This window comes from Peromyscus californicus, unplaced genomic scaffold (assembly GCF_007827085.1).
Source record: "Peromyscus californicus insignis strain IS unplaced genomic scaffold, ASM782708v3 Scaffold_19__1_contigs__length_69161282, whole genome shotgun sequence".
NCBI lineage: Eukaryota > Metazoa > Chordata > Mammalia > Rodentia > Cricetidae > Peromyscus > Peromyscus californicus.
In genome coordinates, this window is record NW_026294491.1 from 3,535,945 (window position 1) to 3,557,545 (window position 21,601).

Below are 21,601 nucleotides of genomic sequence, written 5' to 3' on the forward strand. Positions count from 1 at the left end.
CAGCTCTCTCCTGGAGCTCACTCTGTCCCTCCTGCTGGCCTGCTGGAGCCCGAGCTCCATCTCTTGCCCTCCTCAGACTCAGAGGTTTGTGTGAAGTCTCGCTCTTTCAGTGCTTGGCCTCAGCGCAGCTCAATGGCCAAAGATGAGACACTTGATTTCCAAATTCTCAGAGATTGTACAGCCTCTACCACTGCACGAACAAATGATCCCCAAATCCCTTATCTCTTAACTTCCTCTGCTCTCCACTCTCAAAAATCTCCTCTCTCTGAGCCTTCTTTGATCTTGTCCCTCCCTCTGACCACCGGATTCAAGCCTTGCAAAAATTCAAATGTCTTTGTGGTATGGATAATACTGAAACGTTGTGTTATTGCTCTGTAAAAAAACTGGTTCTGGAGTTGGGTTACAGCCTGCTTTCTCCAGACCCAAGCATGCTTGTTGAAAAGTTTCCCCCAAAATCTCTTCCCTGGGTCAGGCAGGCCCCCTGACTCTGTGGCAGGGAGGAGGAGAGCAAAATAAAGCAGCCCAGGCAAAGACAATCCGTGCTCTAAAACAGGCAAAACATGAAGCGTTCTAGCGGAGATCAGGCCGCTTAGCTCACACCCCTCTTCTTGGCTTTATTTAACTCTCTAAAGTACTCCCTTCTCTTACATCTCTAAAACTTTTGCTAAAGTATAGCTTTAATCTCAAGATTTCTAAGAACATTGTGTAAACCTTCTGTATCTCAGAATTTGTAAATTCACTGGGTATGGTTGAAACCTGTAACAAAAAAATAGCTTAAAACTTGTAAGAGAGTAAATGGCAACTATGTGGCTTGCTGCTATAGTGTAAACCGACCAAGACAGAACCCATAAAACTTCAGTCCCACTGAGTCCTCTGCTTATCATTGTAGCTACTATTTTTTTTTTTTTTTTTTTTTTTTTTGGTTTTTCAAGACGGGGTTTCTCTGTGTAACAACCTTGACTGTCCTAGAACTCACTTTGTAGACCAGGCTGGCCTCGAACTCACTGAGATCTGCCTGCCTTTGCCTCCCCAGTGCTGGGATTAAAGGCGTGCGTCACCACTGGCCTGGCTGTATCTACTTTTTAGACTAAGAAGTCAACAGCAAGTCTCCAAAAGATTTTGGGTTAAGATGAATTTTCATATAATGATTTTTGTCCTGAGAGGGAAAAAAACCAAACCACACCACACCAGATGAAGACAAAAGCATGAACAAGGTTTATGAAAATATGACTTAAAGACATGTTTGATGACTAAGGTCTGTAAATTCCCGAGGGTATACAGGTCTCCTCAGGTTACAGAAGCTGACTTAGAGATGTGTGCTTCAACACTTACGTCTTTGCTAACTGTGTCAACAGAGGCTTCTAATATTTTTTTAGATCACGAACATGTTTGATGAATAAACTTTATGAATTCCTAAGGTCCATTCAGGCTAGCAAAAACTGACTTGAAATTGTACGTCTAGCCTCTTTGTCTTTGCTAACTCGGTTTAGCTTTAAAAACTGGGCCGGGCAGTGGTGGTGCACACCTTTAATCCCAGCTAACGGTTTTTAGCAAGGCAGAGGGAATGGAGAGAAGGCCAAGGGCTGCCAGAGCCACATGTTCGAGTGGGCTAGTGTCCCTTCAAAAACTATGTCTGCAGTCATGTTACATACAAATGTAACTCATTTACAAGGACAAACGTTGTTAGCCTTCTGTATATGCTGTCAAGGTTGAGCCTAAAGCAAATAACTAAAACAAGTCGTTTGTTTCAAGTCAGGTATACTGAATAGACGCTGGCCTTCAAACCCCTCAGAGAAATCTGCTGAATATGGCATTTAAGATGTTTAATGAAAAGGGCCTCTCCGGATAGACAAAATACCAGTTTCTGGTAGCAAGCAGCTGATGCAGTTTCCAAAGATGGGCAGCAACTGACTTCACCTGGAGCTTGCTTCAAGTGCAGTAGCGCTGACCACTGGGCAAACACTGCCCCACTCCTTTCCTGCTGGCAGGCCCTGGCCACACTGAAGACCCTGCCGGGCTGACTGCCCTGCTCTGCCTGACCAGGGTGGGCCAGTCCTCGCAAGTTCCCTCTCCACAGGAAAATCGCTCAGACCTTCTGGGTCTGGCTGCCAAAGGCTGATGCTGCCCTGTGACAGCTGAAGGCTGATGACCTCTGCCCCCAACAAAGTCTTTGAGATCACCCCCTGGGGGAGGATCCCAGGGGGCTGTGGTAAGTCTCTCTCATTCTAATTGACACAGAGGCCGTTTGGTTTATACTTCCTGCTCAAGTGTACCCTTCTCGGATACCGGCGATGGCATCCATGGGGGAGCTCTAGCTTTATCAGACAGTTTAGCAGCAACCTCAGCCAGCTCCTCAAGGCTGCAGCCGCCAGGTCAGTCCATTGCACATGTAAAAACTCACCAGCAGCTTACCTTGCTGTCAGGCTTCATGCTAAGAAAGATAAACTCTTAAAACAGCTTTCAATAAAAGACAAACTCAGAGCCGGGCGGTGGTGGCGCACGCCTTTAATCCCAGCACTCGGGAGGCAGAGGCAGGCGGATCTCTGTGAGTTCGAGGCCAGCCTGGGCTACCAAGTGAGTTCCAGGAAAGGCGCAAAGCTACACAGAGAAACCCTGTCTCGAAAAACCAAAAAAAAAAAAAAAAAAAAAAAAAAAAAAAGACAAACTCAGGCCGGGCGGTGGTGGCGCACGCCTTTAAAGGCTCCCAGCACTCCGGAGGCAGAGACAAGTGGATCTTTGTAAGTTCGAGGCCAGCCTGGTCTGCACAGAAAGACCCTGTCTTGAAAAAAAACAAGCAAAGATAAACTCAAACTTTGTTACTGACTAAATTTTTGCTTTTTTCTAGAAAGTCACTAGGGAAATACTATCTAGTCTAAAAACCATTAATCTTTGGAAAATTACAACCAAGAATTTTCCAGTGTCCCCCACCTGTACTCAGAAACATCTCAAATGAGATCTTGGGGGGAGGGGTTTACAAGTTGATGTTAAAAAAAAACCATACTATTTATTTATTTGAGATAGGGTCTCTCTATAGAGCCCTGGCTGTTCTGGAATTCATTATGTAGACCAGATTGGCCTCCAGTTCACAGAGATCTGCCTCCCTCAGCCTCCTGAGTGCTGGGATTAAAGGCTTGCACCACCACTATCCAATGATCTAAAAAATATTTTAAAAAATATTTATTTTATGTGTATTTGTTATCATTGTTATTATATTTATTCATTTATTTTTGAAAACAGGGTTTTTCGACATAGTTCTGGCCATCCTAGAACTCACTCTGTTGACCAGGCTGCTCTCAAACTCAGAGATCCGCCTGCCTCTGCCTTCTGAGTGCTGAGATTAAAGGCGTGCACCACCACCACCACCTGGCTTCTGGTCTTTTTTAATTAAAAAATGTGTTTATTGAGCCTAGCGGTGGTTTAATCCCAGCGCTAGGAAAGCAGGCGGACGTCTGTGAGTTCGAGGCCGGCCAGGGCTACACAGAGAAACCCAGTCTGGAAGAAAACAGAACAGACAGACAATATATAATAAATATATATGTATTTAATAGTGAGTGCGGGAAGGGCACACTTGTGGAGGTCGGAGAAGACTTTGCGGAGAGTCAGTTCTCCCCTCCCACTGTACTGGTTCCAGGGATGACCGTTTTGTTATCCTGCCCGCCCCCCCCCCGTCTCTAGTTTTATGACCACGCCGCGGGACATTTGAGAACACACTGCACGGGTCTTGTATTCTGATTTTGCGCCTTCCCATGCTGTTTCCTCCCTCCCTCCCTCCCTGCTTTTATTCCCTCTCGCGCTGGCGATGGAACTCAGGGCCTCGGCATGCGAGGTGAACGTTACCGCTGCTGTCGTATCGCCAGACCGCCACCTTTTGCTCGGAGACAGGTCGGCGCCATCAGACCGGCTCCCGCTTCTCGGCCCCGCGCGGGCTGGCGAGGAGGCGTGCCTTTCCCGCATGCGCCGCTAGGTGGCGCCCCTGCAGACGCGGGCCCGCCCCTGCCCGACTCCTCCACACGCGCGCACTTCTGACGCTGCCCGAGCGGAAGTGCAGCGCGCTCCGCGTAAAGGAGGGGGAGAGGGCGGGGGGAAAAAAAAAAAAAGAAAGAGGAAAAAGCGGATCCGGAAGTAGGTTCCAAGTGTCTGGTTCTCTGGCGCCGAGGTGACGGGAAACAGTTGCCGCCGAGAGGGCGTGGCCCCGAAGGCGGAGGGCACTGTGATTGGCTCGCGGCCGTGTCGCCGGCGCGGATTGGCCTCTGCGGATGGAGCGGTGAGTCGGCAGCGCGGCGGTTGAAATTCAAAAGTGGCGGGTGTGGCAGGTGGCCAGGCCCCTTCGGCGCTCGGGCTGTGTCGCGCGAGCCCGCGGAGGACGCAGGTCCCGGGACGCCGGCCCCCCGTCCCCTTCCTTTGCATCCGGTCTTGTGAGGACCGCAATGGACATGCAGGCGCAGGTGAGTGCGGCGGGGCCGGCCGCCCGGTGACCCGAGCCTTGGGGGACAGGTCGGGGGCATGCCCGGCTGCACTCCGGCGGCCGGGGCCATGCAGGCGGCAGACGGCCAGGCGCGACCGTCCCTGTCACTTAGCTGTCCCCAGCATTTCCCATTTCGAATTCTCAAGCGGCCCCGACGCGTTTCTGCTTCCCAGTTCTTAGAGACAGCCTTGTGGGAGAAGCGAGGGTTCTGAGGGGCTTTGTCCCTTGTCCCAGGGCACATCCCTGCCGATGCCCCGTTGTGTTGACTTCTCCTTGCTGTCGGATCTGGATGGAGGAAGGGGAGATGGGGCAATCGCTCATCTCGTTCTTTTGCCTAACGGGACTGACTGGTTGACTAGTTTATGGGTGCCCTGCCCCACTCACAACCATCTGAGGTGTATGTGTGGCCATTAAGGTACTGACCTCTAGTGCCAGGAACGGCCGGCCTGCGTTCTTTGTTCACTAGTATTTCAGTTTAGATTGACCCACAGTCAGCGTTCAACTTGAAGAGACTTTCCGGGACACTCACAGCCAAAAAGGAGAGTAGTGCCCTGTGACAGGCGACGGTTAAAATAGTCCAAGTTTCCTCAGATCTGTTCAGGCAATACTTGCAGAGCGTCTTCTCTGTGCCCTGCACAGTTGTACTGAGGTAGGGGACAACTCTCAGCCACCAATGAGCTGATAGTCACTGGGGAGACAGAAATAAATAAAATCTGTGACTATTGGAAGGCAGTGAAGGACTTGCTGAGAAAGGGTTCAAGCCAGTCCAAGGGGAAGAGGGAAGCCAGGAGGAGTGCCATTGACTAAGGCTTGGTGACTCCTTGGGGGGAGGAGCTTGGTGGTACAGTGCTGGCAAGCACCCAAGAACCCCCTGATTCTATAATCCCCTGAACCAAAAGCAGCAAGACCTGAGGTCAGCGTGCAGAGGCTGAGCAGAGGGTTTTGAGTTTCAGTCCAGGGATACACTGTCTCAACAAACGAAGAAAACAAACCCAAAAGAAACAGAATGCAAAACTGATTGTGTGGGCCTGCGGTCCTGAAACTCGCTCTGTAAACCAGGCAGGTCCAGAGCTCTGCCTGCCTCTGCCTCCCAAATGCTGAGGTTAAAGGCGTGCGTCACCGCTGCCCGGCTGGAGGATGGCAGTTTTGTGGGGACGGTGGAAGTGAAATTTGTCGAGGAGATAAACTGAAGGCAGTGAACGCCCATGTCAGTGGTTCTCAGCCTTACCAACGCTGTGACCAGTTTGTCATGTTGTGGTGACCCGACCATAACATTATTTCATTGCTACTTCATAACTGTAACTCTGCTGTTGTTATGAATCATAATGAAAATATCTGGTATGCAAGGTGTCTGATTTGCTCCCATGTGAAGGGTCATTTGACCCCAAAGGGGTTGCAGCCCACAGGTTGAGAAACTATTTTTGAGTTTTGCTACAAAGAGCAGTGCAGTGCCAGAGAGCACTGGGGAGAGGAGTTTCTGAGGTGGTGTCTGTTGCACACTGGTCGGAAGGACTGAGCTGTGGTGTCTGTTGCACACTGGTCGGAAGAATGAGCTGTGGTGTCTGTTGCACACTGATTGGAGGGACTGAGTAGAATGAACAGCTGATGTTCTGGAGCTGGTCAAGGTGGGTCTGAGGCACTCGGAGGGTCGCCTCAGGAGCAGCCTCCATCTGGGATGTTCTGGAGATGAAAGGGTTGAATGTGTCTCCTTCCATTGACAGTTAAGTCCTTCTGAGAGTTGATCTCTGTGTCTACAGTTACAGAAGGGAGAGAAATACCATTTATGCTGGTTAGAGTTGTCCACAATAAGTAAGTCACCGGAGGACAAAAAGCAAACACAGAAGGTAATGCTTTTCAATTAGTCAGCAATAAATTACCATGTTACTCTGGCTGGTCTAGAACTGGCTATACAGACCAGGCTGGCCTCAAACTCACAGAGATTCACCTGCCTCTGCCTCCATAGTGTTGGGATCACCATGCCTGGCCTTTGTTGTTGTTGTTCACTTTCTTTGTAGAAAAAAGTATGAGAACCATGTTAGCATCATCTTTTTAGCATCACTGTGGGGCGACGTTATCATCTATAGACATGTTCCACCCCAGTCATAGCTTAGCTGGGATGCACATGGCTCAGATGTTCAGACATTCAAAGTATGTGGCAGTTAAGGAATTGGGAAAGAGATCCAACTAAGAAAACCTACCACTGTAGTTACTTTCTAAGTTACAGGGATACTCCACCCCACCCCCTAATCCGTGTAGCTGAGGCTGACCTGGGGTTTTATGTAGCTGAGGATTGCTGGCCAGGACAGCTTCTTTTAACAGCTTTGCACAAAAAGTCAGTTGAGAACACCATTCACGGTGTGCAGTAGCTGACAGACTAGAAGTAGTGGGCCATGTCCACGTTCATTGCCATGCAACGCAAGTGGTGGTGGGACTGTCAGCTTGTAAATTCTATGCAAGCAAGGCTATTGATTTGCTTTGTGTGCATGTGTGTGTGCTGTGACATACTTCTAGAGGTCAGAGGACAACTTTCTGGAGCCATGAGTCCAGGGCGTCAAACTTAGGTATCAGGCTTGGCTGCGAGGGCCCTTACTTCCTCGGCTACCTTGGCAGCCTTCTTCATTTTTGGGCTGGAGGCTGAACGGCTCTTGCTGCATGCTCTGCTCATAGGCTATCATCAAGTCTTTGGTTTTTTCCAAGTTTGGTTAAACACAGCCTTGAGCTTGAACTCTGTCTTACCCTCTCAGATAGCTGGAAGTATAAGCATCTGCCATCATGCCTAACAAAGATGCTTTTCTGAAGCTGGACCAAACCAGCTTGCTTTGTTAGCCTTTGCAATGTGTGCAGGGGTATAAGGAGGTTCCACAGTTGGTCTTATCACAACCCATTCTTGCAGGACTCCATCTTGATGACTCTGTATGTGTCATTAAATGTTTTAGTTGGGCTGGAGAGATGGCTCAGCCGTTAAAGGCTAGGCTCACAACCAAAAATAAATGTTTTAGTTCTTCTCCTGGGTTAAGTTCACTACTAGGTGAGTTAGTAGTTGTTCCCAGCTCTCCCAGTGACTACACAGCCAGTGCTTGTGTAGTCAGAACCCTCTCCAGTCTTTGTTACAGTCTCACCAAATTCTTCCTTTACGGGTTGAGATCAGCAGATCTGTCCTCAGAGTGAGACACTTTTGTACCGTTGGTGAGAGGGTTGAGATCAGCAGATCTGTCCTCAGAGTGAGACACTGTTGTACCGTTGGTGAGGGCACAGGCAATGCTGGGGCCCAGGTTGCGGGGCTCGGTTGCTGGATTGACTCCTCAGGTTCAGCCAGTGTACAAGCCCCTGGGGTTTGGGGCATACTACAGATTCTGGCCAGTGGGCTGGCTAATACATATACTCAGTTCCCCTTAATAGCCTTCAGGTTTCTGCTCAACACCCAGCCCCCTCTCTGGAGCAACAGTTAAAAAAAAAAAATGAAACTAAATCAGACCTTCCTCCTGTGATGTGACAATGGAGCTGTGGTAGGCACCCTGGAGTCAGCTTAGACTTTCTCGGCTCCTGCCCACCCACCCCCAGCCGGTTCCTCGTTATACCACCACTGGCTTCAGGAAAGCCACGGCCAGCTTTGTGACCACTCACCTGCTTCTCCCAGATGAACTTGTGTTTAGTGCTCAGGCCCCTGTAACACTTCTCATTGGGTTCCATGAGAGTGCAGCCCTGGTGCCCAAAAGCATCCTCTGCATCTAGTCACTAGATCTAGAGAATTACATTCTGTCCCAGGCACTCAACATGGCAAGAGGTGTTTATACTCTAGAGAAAGTAGATCATTTTCTATGGTTTAGTTCATTTACAGAGCTCCAGTTTGGCAGTTACCTAGAAAATGAGCTCTGAGAAGGCAAGGACTTGGTGTTCACCACTCTTGGCCAAGTTCCATGTCTGCTGCAAAGCAGATGTTCACCAAGCCCTGCTGGATGAATAATGCAGTCTCTGCATATGACATTACTCATCTGCTCTCTTCTACCTGTATTCATTTTCAAATGCTCACGGTTTTTGTTTTTGTTTTTTTTTTAAATCTTGCTTATAGTCCAGCCAGGCCAGCCTCAAACTTGTGGTCCTGCTGTCTCAGTCGCCTGAGTGCTAGGATTAGAGTGTGTTGCCATGCATGGCTCACATCCTCCGAATACCTCTCCCCTTGAGTGTCCAGCAGTTTCCTCCCTCTTGTCTGCCTTCTCTCCCTCTCTGGTGTACCCTGTGTGTTGTCTGAATAGGACTCTGCTGTTATTGTATGTGCCCCCTTTTGCTTTTTTTTTTTTTTTTTAAATTATTTATTTATTATGGATACAGTGTTCTGCCTACATGCATGCTTGTAGGCCAGAAGAGGGCACCGGATCTCATTATAGATGGTTGTGAGCCACCATGTGGTTGCTGGGAATTGAACTCAGGACCTCTGGAAGAGCAGTCAGTGCTCTTAACCGCTGAGCCATCTCTCCAGCCCCGCCCCCTTTTGCTTCTTTACTGGGGTGATTGTCCTTGCGCCTTGCTCATGAAACCAACTCATCCTCAAGACTGTACCTAAAAGTCCTATAAAGGGCTGGTGAGAGGTTAAGGCACGTGCTGCCAAGCTTGACAACCTGAATTGGATCCCCAGGACCTGCATGGCCGAAGGAAAAGACCCGAACCAACTCCTGTTGTATACTGCTTAATTTTTTTTTTTTTTTTTTGAGACAGGGTTTCTCTGTGTAGTTTTGGTGCCTGTCCTGGAACTCACTCTGTAGACCAGGCTGGTCTTGAACTCACAGAGATCCACCTGCCTCTACCTCCTGAGTGCTGGGATTAAAGGCGTGTGCCACTACCGCCCCGCACTGCTTAGTTTTTATTGTCAGCCTGACACAAATTAAGTCACTTGAGAAGGGGGAACTTTAATTGGGGAATTGTTTTGATTTATGTTGATGTGGCAGGTGGGCCAGGGTTATATAAGAAAGCAAGCTAAGGGGCTGGTGAGATGGCTTAGCACACTTGGGCTCACAGAGGACCTGAGTTCAATTCCTAGCATCCATATGGTGGCCAAAAGCAGTCTAAGGGGGTCTTGACAGCCTCTTCTTGGCCTCCCTCCACTAGTGGTGCAAACATGACCTCCGATAGGCATTGACCTCATGGTGTCTGCCTTCCCCCATTTGCAGAATTAGTTAATCATGGTACCTAGAGATGAAGCATTTAAGATGGCACTCTGTGAACAGCCTGCTCCTCCCAGCAAGGGTCCCTCTCCTTTATTGTTTGGTCCTGGCCTTAACTAGAAAGGCCTGTTGGCTTCGTAGCTGTACTGTGTGTTAGAATGTCTGTCTTCCAGGAGCATGTTCTGTTTGCTTGAGTTCAACTCTACAAGTCAGCCATAGTCCAGCTTCCCTCTAGCTTCTCCCTAGAGGTAGTCCCCACTCCTCTGTCATGCTCCCCATCTCTCTGTGCTGTTTATCTGGCACACAGTGCCAACTTTTGGCACAAATGATACTCAGTTAATGCTTGCTGATTGTCAATATTGAAAATTAAGGTAGGGGGAGCTCCAAAAAGGGGAGTTTGTGGGCTTTTGGGTCTGTCTTTGTTGTTTTTTGGGATAGAGTTTTTCTGCCTAGCCCTGGCTGTCCTGGAACTCACTTTGTAGACTAGGCTGGCCTCAAACTCAGAGAACCGCCTGCCTCTGCCTTCCAGGTGCTGAGATGAAAGGCTTATGCCACCATTCCCGGCTTGGTCTTAGTTTAAGATCCTCTTTTTCTAACAGAGGCCCCCTTTATTGGAAGTGAAGAGGAACTTGGAGCTGAAGACAGCCCTGGTCAAGGCCTCTTCCCGACTGCCCCTTCCAGGAACCAGGCTCAAGAGGGGTCCTGACCAGATGGAGGATGCCTTGGAGCCTGCAAAGGTGAGATATGTTTGGAGAGCAGGGGGGAGGGGGGAGAACAAGGACAGGTCACTATGGAACCCCATCCTTATCTCTCCCCAGAAACGGACACGAGGCCTGGGTGCAGTGACCAAAATTGATACATCCCGCCCCAGAGGAGCAGTCCTCAGCACAGTGTCACAGACACAGGGCCCGGCTGCAGGTGGGTTCCCGGGCGGGCTGGACCGAGGTTTGGGAAGTATGCTGCTCTCTTACTCTTTCTTTCTCTTTCAAATTTTATCTGTTTTGAGTCAATAATAACTTTCTACTTGGTTCAGAATTTCAAAGGCACAAAGGTTGTTAGGTGAAATTCTTTCTTTCCACCTCTTCTCTTCGGGTCTAGTTCTTCCAGGGGTAGCTGTGTATACACAGTGAGGAGACATGAGTGTGAAAGCAGACATGAACAGGTAGCCACATACTGTGTGCACAGCTCTGCCCACTTGCTCTTTTCACTTGCTGAGTTCTGGCGTAGTGAGTTGTGTCTGGTCCTAGAAGGGCCATTAGGAGCTGGCCAGACAAAGGACAAGGAGAGTTATCTTCTTTCTAACCCTTTAAAATATGTGTCAGTACATGCTCCCTAAGAGTGGGTAATGTTCCTTCCTCTCTTCCATCTTGGACAGCTCCGAAAGGCCCTAAGAAGACAGGACTTCGTGGCTGCACCACGGTCGGTCCAGGTAATGGTACTTAAGCTGGGGCTGACCAGGGAGTTGGGTCCATGTGAGGGGGATGGTGACAGAGGAGCTCTGGTCCTACAAGTCTTTTTGTGGGAGGGTGGGCTGGGGGTTAAGTCAGGGCCTTGCACGTATTAGACAAGTGCTCTACCACTAAGTCACATCGCAGCCCTTGGGTTGGTTGGTTTGTTTTAAGATTTATTATTTTTTATTTTACTTTAGGTGTTATGTATATGTATCTGAGCATATATGTGCACAGAGGGAGGCATTGAATCCTCTGGAGCTAGAGTTACAGGTGGTTGAGAGTCTCCTGACAAGGATGACGGGAACCAAACCCAGGTCCTCTGTGAGAGCAGCAGGTGCTCTTAACTGCTCAGCCATCTCCCTAGCCCAGCCTTGTGTTTTTCTTTTTTCATTTGAGACTCGCTAGAGCTCAGGTTGACCTTGAACTGGCAATTCTCCAGCCTTGGCCTCCCAAGTGCTGGTTACAGGTGTGCCCTACAGTGTCCAACCTATAATTCTGTGTCAACAACTCTCTAATTCTCTAGTGCTGAAGAACCAGAAGCCAGCTCCTGCTGTTCCTGCCCAGAAGCCTGGCAGTAGGTGACATATAAACATTGGGTGAGAGGCTGGGGTGGGGAAGATAAGGTGGTGAGTGCCCAGAAAACATCTGCTGCCTTCCTGTCTAGAGAGGAGAGACAGATGTGGCACGAGGTATGGAGGCCTGAGGGTAGCAAGCCAAGACTCTTGACCTGTGCCTCTTCTGTCCTGGGTTAGCATCGGCTGCCCCTATGGTGGTAGGGAAGAGGCCTGGTAAACGTCCTGCCTGGGACTTGAAGGGTCAGTTGTGCGACATCAATGAAGAGCTGAAGCGCTATCGGGAGAAGACGCAAAAGCTGGACCAGGAGAACCGGGGGCTTCAGGAGCAACTCAGAGAGGCCCAGGAGCAGGCTGAGGCCCTGGGGACAGAGCGGAACACCCTGAAAGGGGAGCTGGCCAGTGTACGGACCCAGGCCGAGCAGAGCCAGCAGAAACTGGACACTCTGTGTGTCCGGGTCTTGGAGCTGGAGGAATGGCTGGGTACCAAGGAAAGGCTGATTCAGGAGCTTCAGAGAGGACAGCTGGAATTGCAGGAGGAACGGAAGGCACTGGCCACCCGGCTGGAGGAGCAAGAGGTAAGGGCAGATCCTCAGAGTGCCGCCTCCCTCCGTAGCAGAGGCCTCACTCCTCTCCTCGAGCTCAGAAGGGTGTCCCTGCACCCAGGTCCTCCGAGCAACTCCTGACACTGCCTTTCCAGTTAGGTGGCACTACTGGCTCTCAGTTGACTTGAGTCTCACTTCTAGCACTTTTGATATGCACGTCCACCCTTCCCTTGGTTCACTCCAGTATTGTCACTCTGGATAGCATCTTCCTGGATATTCCCTTCATACTCCTATCCTAGAGCCAGAGTTCCTTCTTTTCTTTCTTTTTTTGGAGCCTGTCCTGGAACTCTGTAGACCAGGCTGGCCTCGAACTCACAGAGATCCACCTGTCTCTGCCTCCCAAGTGCTGGGATTAAAGGCGTGCGCCACCACTGCCTGCCTTTCTTACCTCTTAACAGACTGAAGTCCATGCTGCTAGAGACCTGCCCCTTTCGATCCTTGCTCTAATTACCGTTTGCATTCCACCGGGCAGAGGAGGTTACAGGCCTCAGAAGCAGCTCTGTCAAGCAGTGAAGCGGAGTTGGAGTGTCTGCGGCAGAGGACTGCAGCCCAGGCAACCTCACTGGTCGAGCAGGGAGACCGGCTGCACGGGCTGGAGATGGAGCGCCGCCGGCTCCACAACCAGTTGCAGGAGCTGAAGGGCAACATCCGGGTGTTCTGCCGGGTGCGCCCTGTCCTTGCAGGGGAACCCACTCCATCCCCTGGCTTCCTCCTGTTTCCCCATGGCCCTGCTGGACCGTCTGATCCCCCAACCCGCCTTAGCCTCTCACGGTCTGATGATCGGCGTTCGACCCTGACTGGGGCACCAGCACCCACTACCCGCCATGATTTCTCCTTTGATCGGGTATTCCCACCAGGAAGCAAACAGGACGAAGTATTTGAGGAGATCTCCATGCTTGTCCAGTCAGCACTGGATGGCTACCCTGTGTGTATCTTTGCCTATGGACAGACAGGCAGCGGCAAGACCTTCACTATGGAGGGCGGGCCTGGGGGAGACCCCCAGTTGGAGGGGCTGATCCCTCGGGCCCTGCGGCATCTGTTCTCTGTGGCCCAGGAGATGAATGGCCAGGGCTGGACATACAGTTTTGTGGCAAGTTATGTAGAAATCTACAATGAGACTGTCCGAGACCTGCTCGCCACTGGGACCCGGAAAGGGCAAGGAAGCGAGTGTGAGATTCGTCGGGCAGGTCCAGGGAGTGAGGAGCTTACTGTCACCAATGCACGCTATGTCCCTGTTTCCTGTGAGAAAGAGGTGAGGACCAGTAGGGCCTGGAGGGGAGGAGTGGGCAGAGTCTTGTAGACAAAAGCATGCCAAAGGACGAAGGATGGGCTGTGAGGGTGGCTATCACTACACTAGACTTAGCTGGTAGGCTGCAAGGCTGCTTTGCTTTGATAAGGCCAAGGAGTAGAGAGAAGTGATGCATCTGAGGGTGACTGTCACTAGAATCCTGCCAGGTCCGTCTCAGGACTCGGTGCTAAGGTCCCCCTAGCCTGCCCGTTACTTTTTCTGTTCCTGTCTCAGGGCTCTTAGGCGCTGCTCCATTGCTCCTTCTCTGGAGGTCTTCAGGCAGTGAGGCCACTTGTGTTGTCCTTTTATTCCTTTTGAGAATCTTGCACCATAGCCCAGGCTGGCTTTGAATTCAAGGCAATCCTCCTGTCTCAGCCTCCTAAGTGCTGGGGATTATAGGCCTAAACCACCACACCTAGTCTGTTTTTATCTTGAGACATGGCCTCACCAAGTTGCTCAGAACTTCCTCTGTATCTCAAGGAGTCCTTGAACTTTGAATTCTTCTGCTTCACCCTCCCAAGTGGTTGGGATTATAGGCTTGTGTGACAGGACCCAACCCAGGCTGTTCTGTCTAAATATGTATACATACTCCTGCTAGTCTGTGTTTTGCTCCAAGAGGGCAGGGGTGGACTTACTCATTGCCATACTTCATCAGCACGTCCTAGCTTTTGACAGCCCTAGCTTTTGACTGACCCTTGCTAACCCATCCCCAGGTGGAGGCTCTGCTCCAGCTGGCTCGCCAGAATCGGGCCGTGGCCCGTACTGCCCAGAATGAGAGATCATCACGCAGTCACAGTGTGTTCCAGCTGCAGATTTCTGGAGAGCATGCTGCTCGGGGCTTGCAGTGTGGTGCTCCCCTCAACCTTGTGGACCTGGCTGGGAGTGAACGGCTAGACCCTGGCTTAACCCTGGGCCCTGGGGAGCGTGATCGCCTTCGGGAAACGCAGGCCATCAACAGCAGTCTATCTACATTGGGACTGGTCATAATGGCCCTAAGCAATAAGGTAGGAATGGATGCATGGGCAGGTAAGACAAGGGGGCCAGCTGGCATGAGCTGTGGAGAACCCTGCCCTGTCCTAACTACCTGTGCCCCTTACCCTTCAGGAGTCCCATGTGCCTTACCGAAACAGCAAGCTTACCTACCTGCTGCAGAACTCGCTGGGCGGCAGTGCCAAGATGTGAGTGGAAGGGAGGGGCGATTGAAGGGGCTGTAGGGACTAGTGGAGATGGGCAGGGAAGGAGACAGCTCTAGGTGTGCAGCCTTGGCAGACCACTGATGCTGCTTGGACCCTTCTCTTCCCACAGGCTCATGTTTGTGAACATTTCCCCTCTGGAAGAGAATGTCTCCGAGTCTCTCAATTCACTACGCTTTGCTTCCAAGGTACAGTTGCTACCCTGCGGTCTTAGTTTCCTATTCTTGTGACAAAACACTGTGACCAGGGAACTTATAGAAGAGTTTATTGGGGGCTTATGGTTTTAGAGGGTTAAAGTCCAAGACCTTTTTTTGTTGTTGTTGTTGTTTGTTTTGGTTTTTGTTTTTTCGAGACAGAGTTTCTCTGTGTAGTTTTGGTGCCTTTCCTGGCTCTCGCACTGTAGACCAGGCTGGCCTCAAACTCACAGAGATCTGCCTGGCTCTGCCTCCCGAGTGCTGGGATTAAAGTGTGCGCCACCACAGCCCAGAGAGTCCATGACCTTTATGGCAAAGGAACATGGCAGTAGGCAGGTAGGCATAGGGTTGGAGCAGCAGCTGAGCTCCCATCATGAGACAGAGAACAGAGACTGGGAATGGCATGAGCTTTTGAAATCTCAAAGCACCCCCCCCCCCAAAGCTACACCTCCTCCTCCTCCTCCCTCCTAAACAGTTCCACAAACCGAGGAACGAGTATTTAAATTTATGAGCCTATGGGGCCATTCTCATTTAAACCACCATACCTGCCCATACTGTCAGGACTCCTGGCTGTTTATAGGCATCTCCATCATGACTCTTGTTTTCTAGGCTGGGGCATATCTATCCAAAAAGAATTAACTTGGCTAGGCATCTTGGGTACTATTCATTGATTCCATCTTTAACTGCTGGCTTTTGAAATAATATTTATAGAAGAAATGACCACACAGTCAGGACTATATTGCAAGAACAAGGTTTGTCCATGTTCTGATTCTTATCCTATATGTATATGGACTTTTGTCCCTTGTTTACTTTACTCTTCAAAACAGCCTCCAAGATTACTCCCATAGGCACTGGGATTGCCACATTATTTTTAGGTCTGTGTAGGATTCCACCCAAATTTATTCAGTTTCAACTGATGGACATTTGCATTGTTTCCACCTTGTTCTGATTATAAACAAGGCCATGTCGACTGATCTTGTGCACATTTTGTGTATTTTTCAGTTACATCTGTCTAGAGAAGTGCTCCTTGAAATGCAATTGCCAGAATAAAGGAGATTTACAGATTTTTGAAAGTGTCCCAAATATGCATTCAAGCTCTAACTCTCATCAGGAGCTAGACAGTGCCCAGTTCTCACCCCCTCCTAGGGATGAGCAGGTCTCAGTTTCATTACTGTCTGCCTTGATGGGTAATTTCCCCCCCTGGCTTCCTCCTTTTCTGAGGGTAGAGCCCTTTGATGAGTTCTGACTTTATCTGGGGTCTGATCATGATTGGGTCTGCCCTCCCTCTGCCAGGCAGAGTGCCCAGCCATGTCAGCACCGGCACTGTGCTGTCTGGCAAGGTCAATGAAAGTGAGGTGGTTTCTTCTGTCAGTTCCTTGGCCTGTCGATAGCCCCTTTTTATCCCCTGTCTTTATTCTGGTACTCAGGCTTGAACCAGGTCCTCATCACAGTAAGCATGACCTTCTCTGAGCTGTGTGACCAGCCTAATTTCTCAAAAATAATAACAAGGTTTAGCCACATGTGATGGTGCACACCTTTTGTCCTAGTACTCAGGAGGCAGAGGCAGGCGGATCTCTGTGAGTTTGAGGCTAGCCTGGTTTACATAGTGAGTTCCAGGACAGGCAGGGCTATATAGAGGGACCCAGTCTCAAAAAAAAGAGCTGCTCTAAAGTGATTTATATGTTGGACAGATGACTCAGTGGTTAAGAGCACTTGCTGTTCTTGGAGAGGACCTGAATTCAGTTCCCAGCACTCACGTGTTGGCTCACAGCCATCCCTAACTCTAGTTCCCTTTGCATGCACCAGGCATGCATGTGATGCAGGAAAAACACTCCTACACATAAAATAATTTTTTTTTAAAAAGATTTAATTTTATTATGTATACAGTGTTCTGCCTGCATGTATGCCTGCAGGCCAGAAGAGGGCGCCAGATCTCATTACAGATGGTTGTGAGCCACCATATGGGTGCTGGGAATTGAACTCAGGACCTCTGGAAGAGCAGCCAGATGTTCTTAACCGCTGAGCCATCTCTCCAGCCCCACATAAAATAATCTTAAAATTAAAAAAAAAAAAACAAAAAAAAAACCTGTGTGTGTGTTTTGTGTGTGTTTTGTGTGTGTTGTGTGTGTGTGTGTGTGTGTGTGTGTGTGTGTGTGTGTGCGTGCGTGCGTGCGTGCGTGCGTGCGTGTAGGGCAGAGGGCAACTTGTAGGATCTGATTTTCTCCTTCTAAGCAGGTTGCCCTGTCGTCAGATTTGGTGGAGGCAACCTTGGTGGCTGAGCTATTTTGCTGTCCTCAGAACATCTTATATGCTTACTGTGTAGCCAGGGCTGATCTTGAGCTGACCTGCCTCCACCTCCTAAGTGCTGGCATTAGAGGCATGTGCCACCAAGCCTGGCATGAACTTCTAATGTCCACTTAAGTTTCTGCCAGCTGTCTCAGAAATGTCTTTGATACATTAGGTTTGTTCAAGTTAGGATGCTCTCAAGCGCAGCCATCTCACTTGTAGGAGGAAGGTTCTGTTTGGAATACCTGATTACTGGACACTGTGTAACGGGGCCTCTCCTCACTTTGGTATTGTTTTGAAGTAGAATGTCTTGTCCTGTTAATGCACCATATTCAGACTCTGGCAGTTGCTCACTCTTCCCTCAGAGTTTGGCTGTTTGACAGTCATGAGATTTGTAATTCTAGTTCAGATTCTTGGCCTATTTAGTAGACAGGACAGTGGTATACTGTGTTACGTCAGAAAGCTCCGCTGTCGGGTTCTACCTTTATTATATGTTTGCTAACTTTTTTTTCCTTTTTTGGTGGCGGTAGAGATGTAAGCAGAGCCTTATGCATGCTAGGAAGGCGCTCTACCACGAAGCCACCACTGCTGCCATCTCTTTCTCTTTTTTTCTTTTTTTTTTTGGTTTTTCAAGACGGGATTTCTCTGTGTAACAGCCCTGGCTGTCCTGGCTGACCAGGCTGGCCTCGAACTCACAGAGATCCGCCTGCTTCTGTCTCCTGAGTGCTGGGATTAAAGGTGTGCACTACCACCACCTGGCTCATCTCTTCGTTTTTTAGTTTGAGACAGTATCAGGTAGCCTTGAACTCATCTTCCTGCCTGCCTGTCAAGTGTTCAGACTAGAGCTGTGTATCACCACACTAGGCCCATTGATTTTCAACTAGTGGATTTTTTTGGTTTTTCGAGACAGAGTTTCTCTGTGTAGTTTTGGTGCCTGTCCTGGAACTCCCTTTGTAGACCAGGCTGGCCTCGAACTCAGAGATCCACCTGCTTCTGCCTCCCAAGTGCTGGGATTAAAGGCCGCCGCCACCGCCACCGCCACCGCCACCACCACCCAGCTCAACTAGTAATGTTAGAAACAGTAATCATATCTAGTTTTATCATTTTGTTAGAGGGCTTTAAAATGGTGATTTCTAATTAGTTTTCATTAGTTAGTCATGACTCTTCTATTAAGAATTCTTCCTCACCATGAAAAAGCATACCTCAAAGATCCTGTGGTAGGTTCAGTTCTGTGAATGTTGTAGTAAAGCAGAGGCATGAGGTGTGCATGAATTAGATTTATAATATACTGTAGCTGGTTAAGCTTTAAAGGTGTGGACCTTAATTTAAAAATACTTAATTGCTAACACGTGGTAGTGATTACCTGAAGTATTGAAAAAATGGCACCAAATAGATTTGTTCAATGCAGGGTTACCACAAACCTTCAATTTGTCAAGGACAGTGAAACGAGGGGGACACCTATATTGGTTGTCTGTTTAGGAAAAGGTAGAAGCAGGATTTTCTGTGTGTGTGTGTGTGTGTGTGTGTGTGTGTGTGTGTGTGTGTGTGTATTTTGTGTGCTTTTATGTCTGTGCACTGTGTGTGTGCCTGGTGCCTAGGGAGGCCAGAAGAGTGTGTTGGATGCCCTGGGACTGGAGAGAGACCGCTGTGAGCTGCTCTGTGTAACTCTAGGGTCCTTTGGAATACAGCCGGTGCTCTTACTCTCTGAGCCAGCTCTCCAGCCCCCAAATGCTGGATTTATTTATTCGTTTGTTTGTTTATTTTTAAAGATTTAGCTGGGTGTGGTGGCACATGCCCTTAATCCTAGCACTTGAGAGGCAGAGACAGGTAGATCTCTGAGTTTTGAGGCCAGCCTGGTCTACAGAGTGAGTTCCAGGACAGCTGGGCTACACAGAAACTGTCTCAAAAAAACAAGAAAAGGGGCTGGAGAGATGGCTCAGCTGTTAAGAACACTTGCTGCTCTTCCAGAGGACCCTGGTTCAGTTCCTAGCACCTACATGGCAGTTCACAACTGTCTGTAACTCCAGTTCCAGGGCACCAAACACCCTCACACAGACATGAATGTGGACAAATCACCAATGCACATAAAATAAAAAATTAAATAAAAATCTTAAAACAAACAAACAATAAAAAACAAGAAAAAAGGTTGTGTTTTATGTAAATGACTGTTTTGCCTGAATGCACGGGTGTGTACCACTTTTGTACTTGTTATCAGAGGAGGTTAGAAGAGGGCATTGGATTTCCTGGAACTGTAGTTAATGGATGGTTGTAAGCCACCATATAGGTACCAGCAACTGAACCCACAGGTCCTCTGTAAGAACAAGTGCTTTTAAATACTGAATCATCTCTGCAGCCTCAAGACACTGAATATGGTTTTCAGTATTGAGTTCCTATCCTAAGCAACTCTAAATGTAACCATAAGCTGTTATCAGGAGGAGGTTTTCACAGGTGCTTACAAATTTGACATCTATCAGTCTTTCCCACTTAGTCTTTCTGATCCTCCCATGGCTACATCTTTGGGCTGTGCTGGAGATGGAACCTGCCTAGGGCCTTATACATAATGGGCACGATAACCTCTTGTGTCCTTTGATGTGTACGCAGTAGTCTCTGTTTCCAGTTCCTCTTGTATGGTGATGTGTTTTCTCAGGAGCCCTAGTTCTCAAAGGGACTTAATGTCTTGCTAGGTTTTTGTAGGAAGGTGAGGTGTCCAGTCCAGGGTATTGCTGGAAATGGAGACCTCTGCTCCTGTGATCTTTGTGTACGTATGTTAGTTAGCTTTCTGTTGCTATGATAAAACACCATGACCAATAGCAACTTGAGTTGAAAGGGTCTAGTCCATCATCCAGGGAAGTCAGGCCAATAACTCTGCAGGACATAGGGGAGTGCTGCTTACTGGCTTGCTCCTTGTGGCTTGTTTAGCCTTTCTTATACACCTCAGGACACACTTGCCTGGGGTGGTACCGCCCATAATAGGGTTGTGGGTCCTCTTACATCAGTCACTAATTAAGAAAAAGCCCAATGGCTTGCCCAGAAGCCATTCTGATGGGATGTTTTCTCAGTTAAGTTTTCCTCTTTTCAAATGAGAGCTAGCCTATGTCAAGTTGACATAAAAACTGGCCAGCACGATAGGGCTTCATCTCTTTAGACTTCTGACCTCCTCCAGGCCTAGTGGACACAGGACAACTCAAGGGGGAGCCGGCTGAGCCTACTTTCATAGCCCCTTTTCAGCATTTCAGAGGGCATCTCCAGCCTTGGTGCTAGGGGTAGAATGGGCAGACTGTTGTAGTTACCTTGCAAACTTTGACCTTGTATAACCTTATTGGTCCACAGGTGAACCAGTGTGTTATTGGTACTGCTCAGGCTAATAAGAAATGAAGATGGAGCCACAGCCTGATTCCTGTGCAAGCGAGTGTGCATGTGTCTCTGTGTGTTTTGGTGTGTATGTTCTTGGTGGGGGTGGGGGTTGAGAAATGCTTTTATTGGGTGGACAACATTATGTATCTAATTATCAAATAAAGAAATTTTGTTGTAGGCTTAAAACATTTTTCTTAGATTTTTTTATAATGTATAATTGTTTTGCTTGGGTGTGTATGCATGTGCACCATGTATATGTCTGGTGTTCCTTGAATTCAGAAGAGGGCTTCCGGTGCCCTGGAACTACGGATGATTGTGAGTGGGTTCTGCGAACAGAACCTGGGATCCTCTGCAAAAGCAGTAAGTGCTCTTAACCACTGAGCCATCTCTCCAGCCCTTGTTACAGCTCTTAAATAAAGGTATTAATACTAGTAGCTGCTACAGGAATGTATTGTAAACAAATACCTGTAAGCATGTAGAAGTGTCCATTCTGACATGTGTTTTGCAGTGAGGCTATAGGCTCTCCTCTCTTAGCTTTCGCTTGGCTAGGCATCCTTTGCTGTCCTGATGCCGCTTCTCTATTCTTCAGCACACGGAGTTGTACCCATAGCTGCCCACTGCCTGGCCCCAGGCCCAGCCCGGGACAGAATGTTCTTGTCTGGTGTGAGAGTTGCCAGGGCGCTCCACATTCTCTCCCTTTCCCTGCCCACCGGTTCGAACTATCGGTCCCTGCCGCCCGCTGCCCATTGGTTGGCCACGGGCACGTCACCGCCTCGCTGCTAGCCCCGACGTCCTTCCCCGCTCCGGAGGAGCGCAGCCACCGGGGTTCTCGCGGCGGGAGGTGTGGCTGGCTGCCCAGGTGCTGCGCCCAGGCGGGGCCGCGCGTGCGCAGAAGGGCGGGGCGACAGGAAGTGTGAATGGGGGAGGGCGGTGCCGCGTGCGGAGGCGGAGCTTGGGGTGGCCACGGGGGCGGGGCAGCCAACGGATGTGGCATGGGGCGGGGCCCAGCCCTGACCTGCAGGCTGGCTGCCAAG

At 49.3% G+C, this 21,601-nt stretch overlaps 1 protein-coding gene across 3 annotated transcripts; it reads left to right on the plus strand.

Moving 5' to 3' along the window:
* The first annotated feature begins 4,273 nt into the window (after nucleotides 1-4,273).
* Nucleotides 4,274-21,509, plus strand: Kifc1 (kinesin family member C1). Of its 3 annotated transcripts, XM_052744334.1 has the most exons (11): nucleotides 4,274-4,445; nucleotides 10,224-10,361; nucleotides 10,443-10,542; nucleotides 11,000-11,053; nucleotides 11,599-11,649; nucleotides 11,828-12,225; nucleotides 12,725-13,504; nucleotides 14,254-14,544; nucleotides 14,645-14,718; nucleotides 14,846-14,921; nucleotides 20,544-21,509. In XM_052744334.1, the coding sequence occupies exons 1-11, from the start codon at nucleotides 4,428-4,430 to the stop codon at nucleotides 20,586-20,588; spliced, it is 2,025 nt and encodes a 674-aa protein (XP_052600294.1). In that variant the 5' UTR covers nucleotides 4,274-4,427; the 3' UTR covers nucleotides 20,589-21,509. The 3 variants fall into 3 exon arrangements, with proteins under 3 accessions (XP_052600294.1, XP_052600295.1, XP_052600293.1); XM_052744335.1 differs by lacking the exon at nucleotides 14,645-14,718 and having other exon boundaries at nucleotides 4,306-4,445; nucleotides 20,544-20,578; XM_052744333.1 differs by lacking the exons at nucleotides 4,274-4,445; nucleotides 10,224-10,361; nucleotides 10,443-10,542; nucleotides 11,000-11,053 and having other exon boundaries at nucleotides 11,176-11,653.
* Nucleotides 21,510-21,601: the final 92 nt, after the last annotated feature.

Coding starts and splice junctions, on each gene's coding strand:
- Kifc1 (XM_052744334.1), top strand. Junction 11,054..11,598: donor CTGCACCACGGTCGGTCCAG/GTAATGGTACTT, acceptor CTAATTCTCTAG/TGCTGAAGAACCAGAAGCCA. Junction 14,545..14,644: donor TAATGGCCCTAAGCAATAAG/GTAGGAATGGAT, acceptor CTTACCCTTCAG/GAGTCCCATGTGCCTTACCG.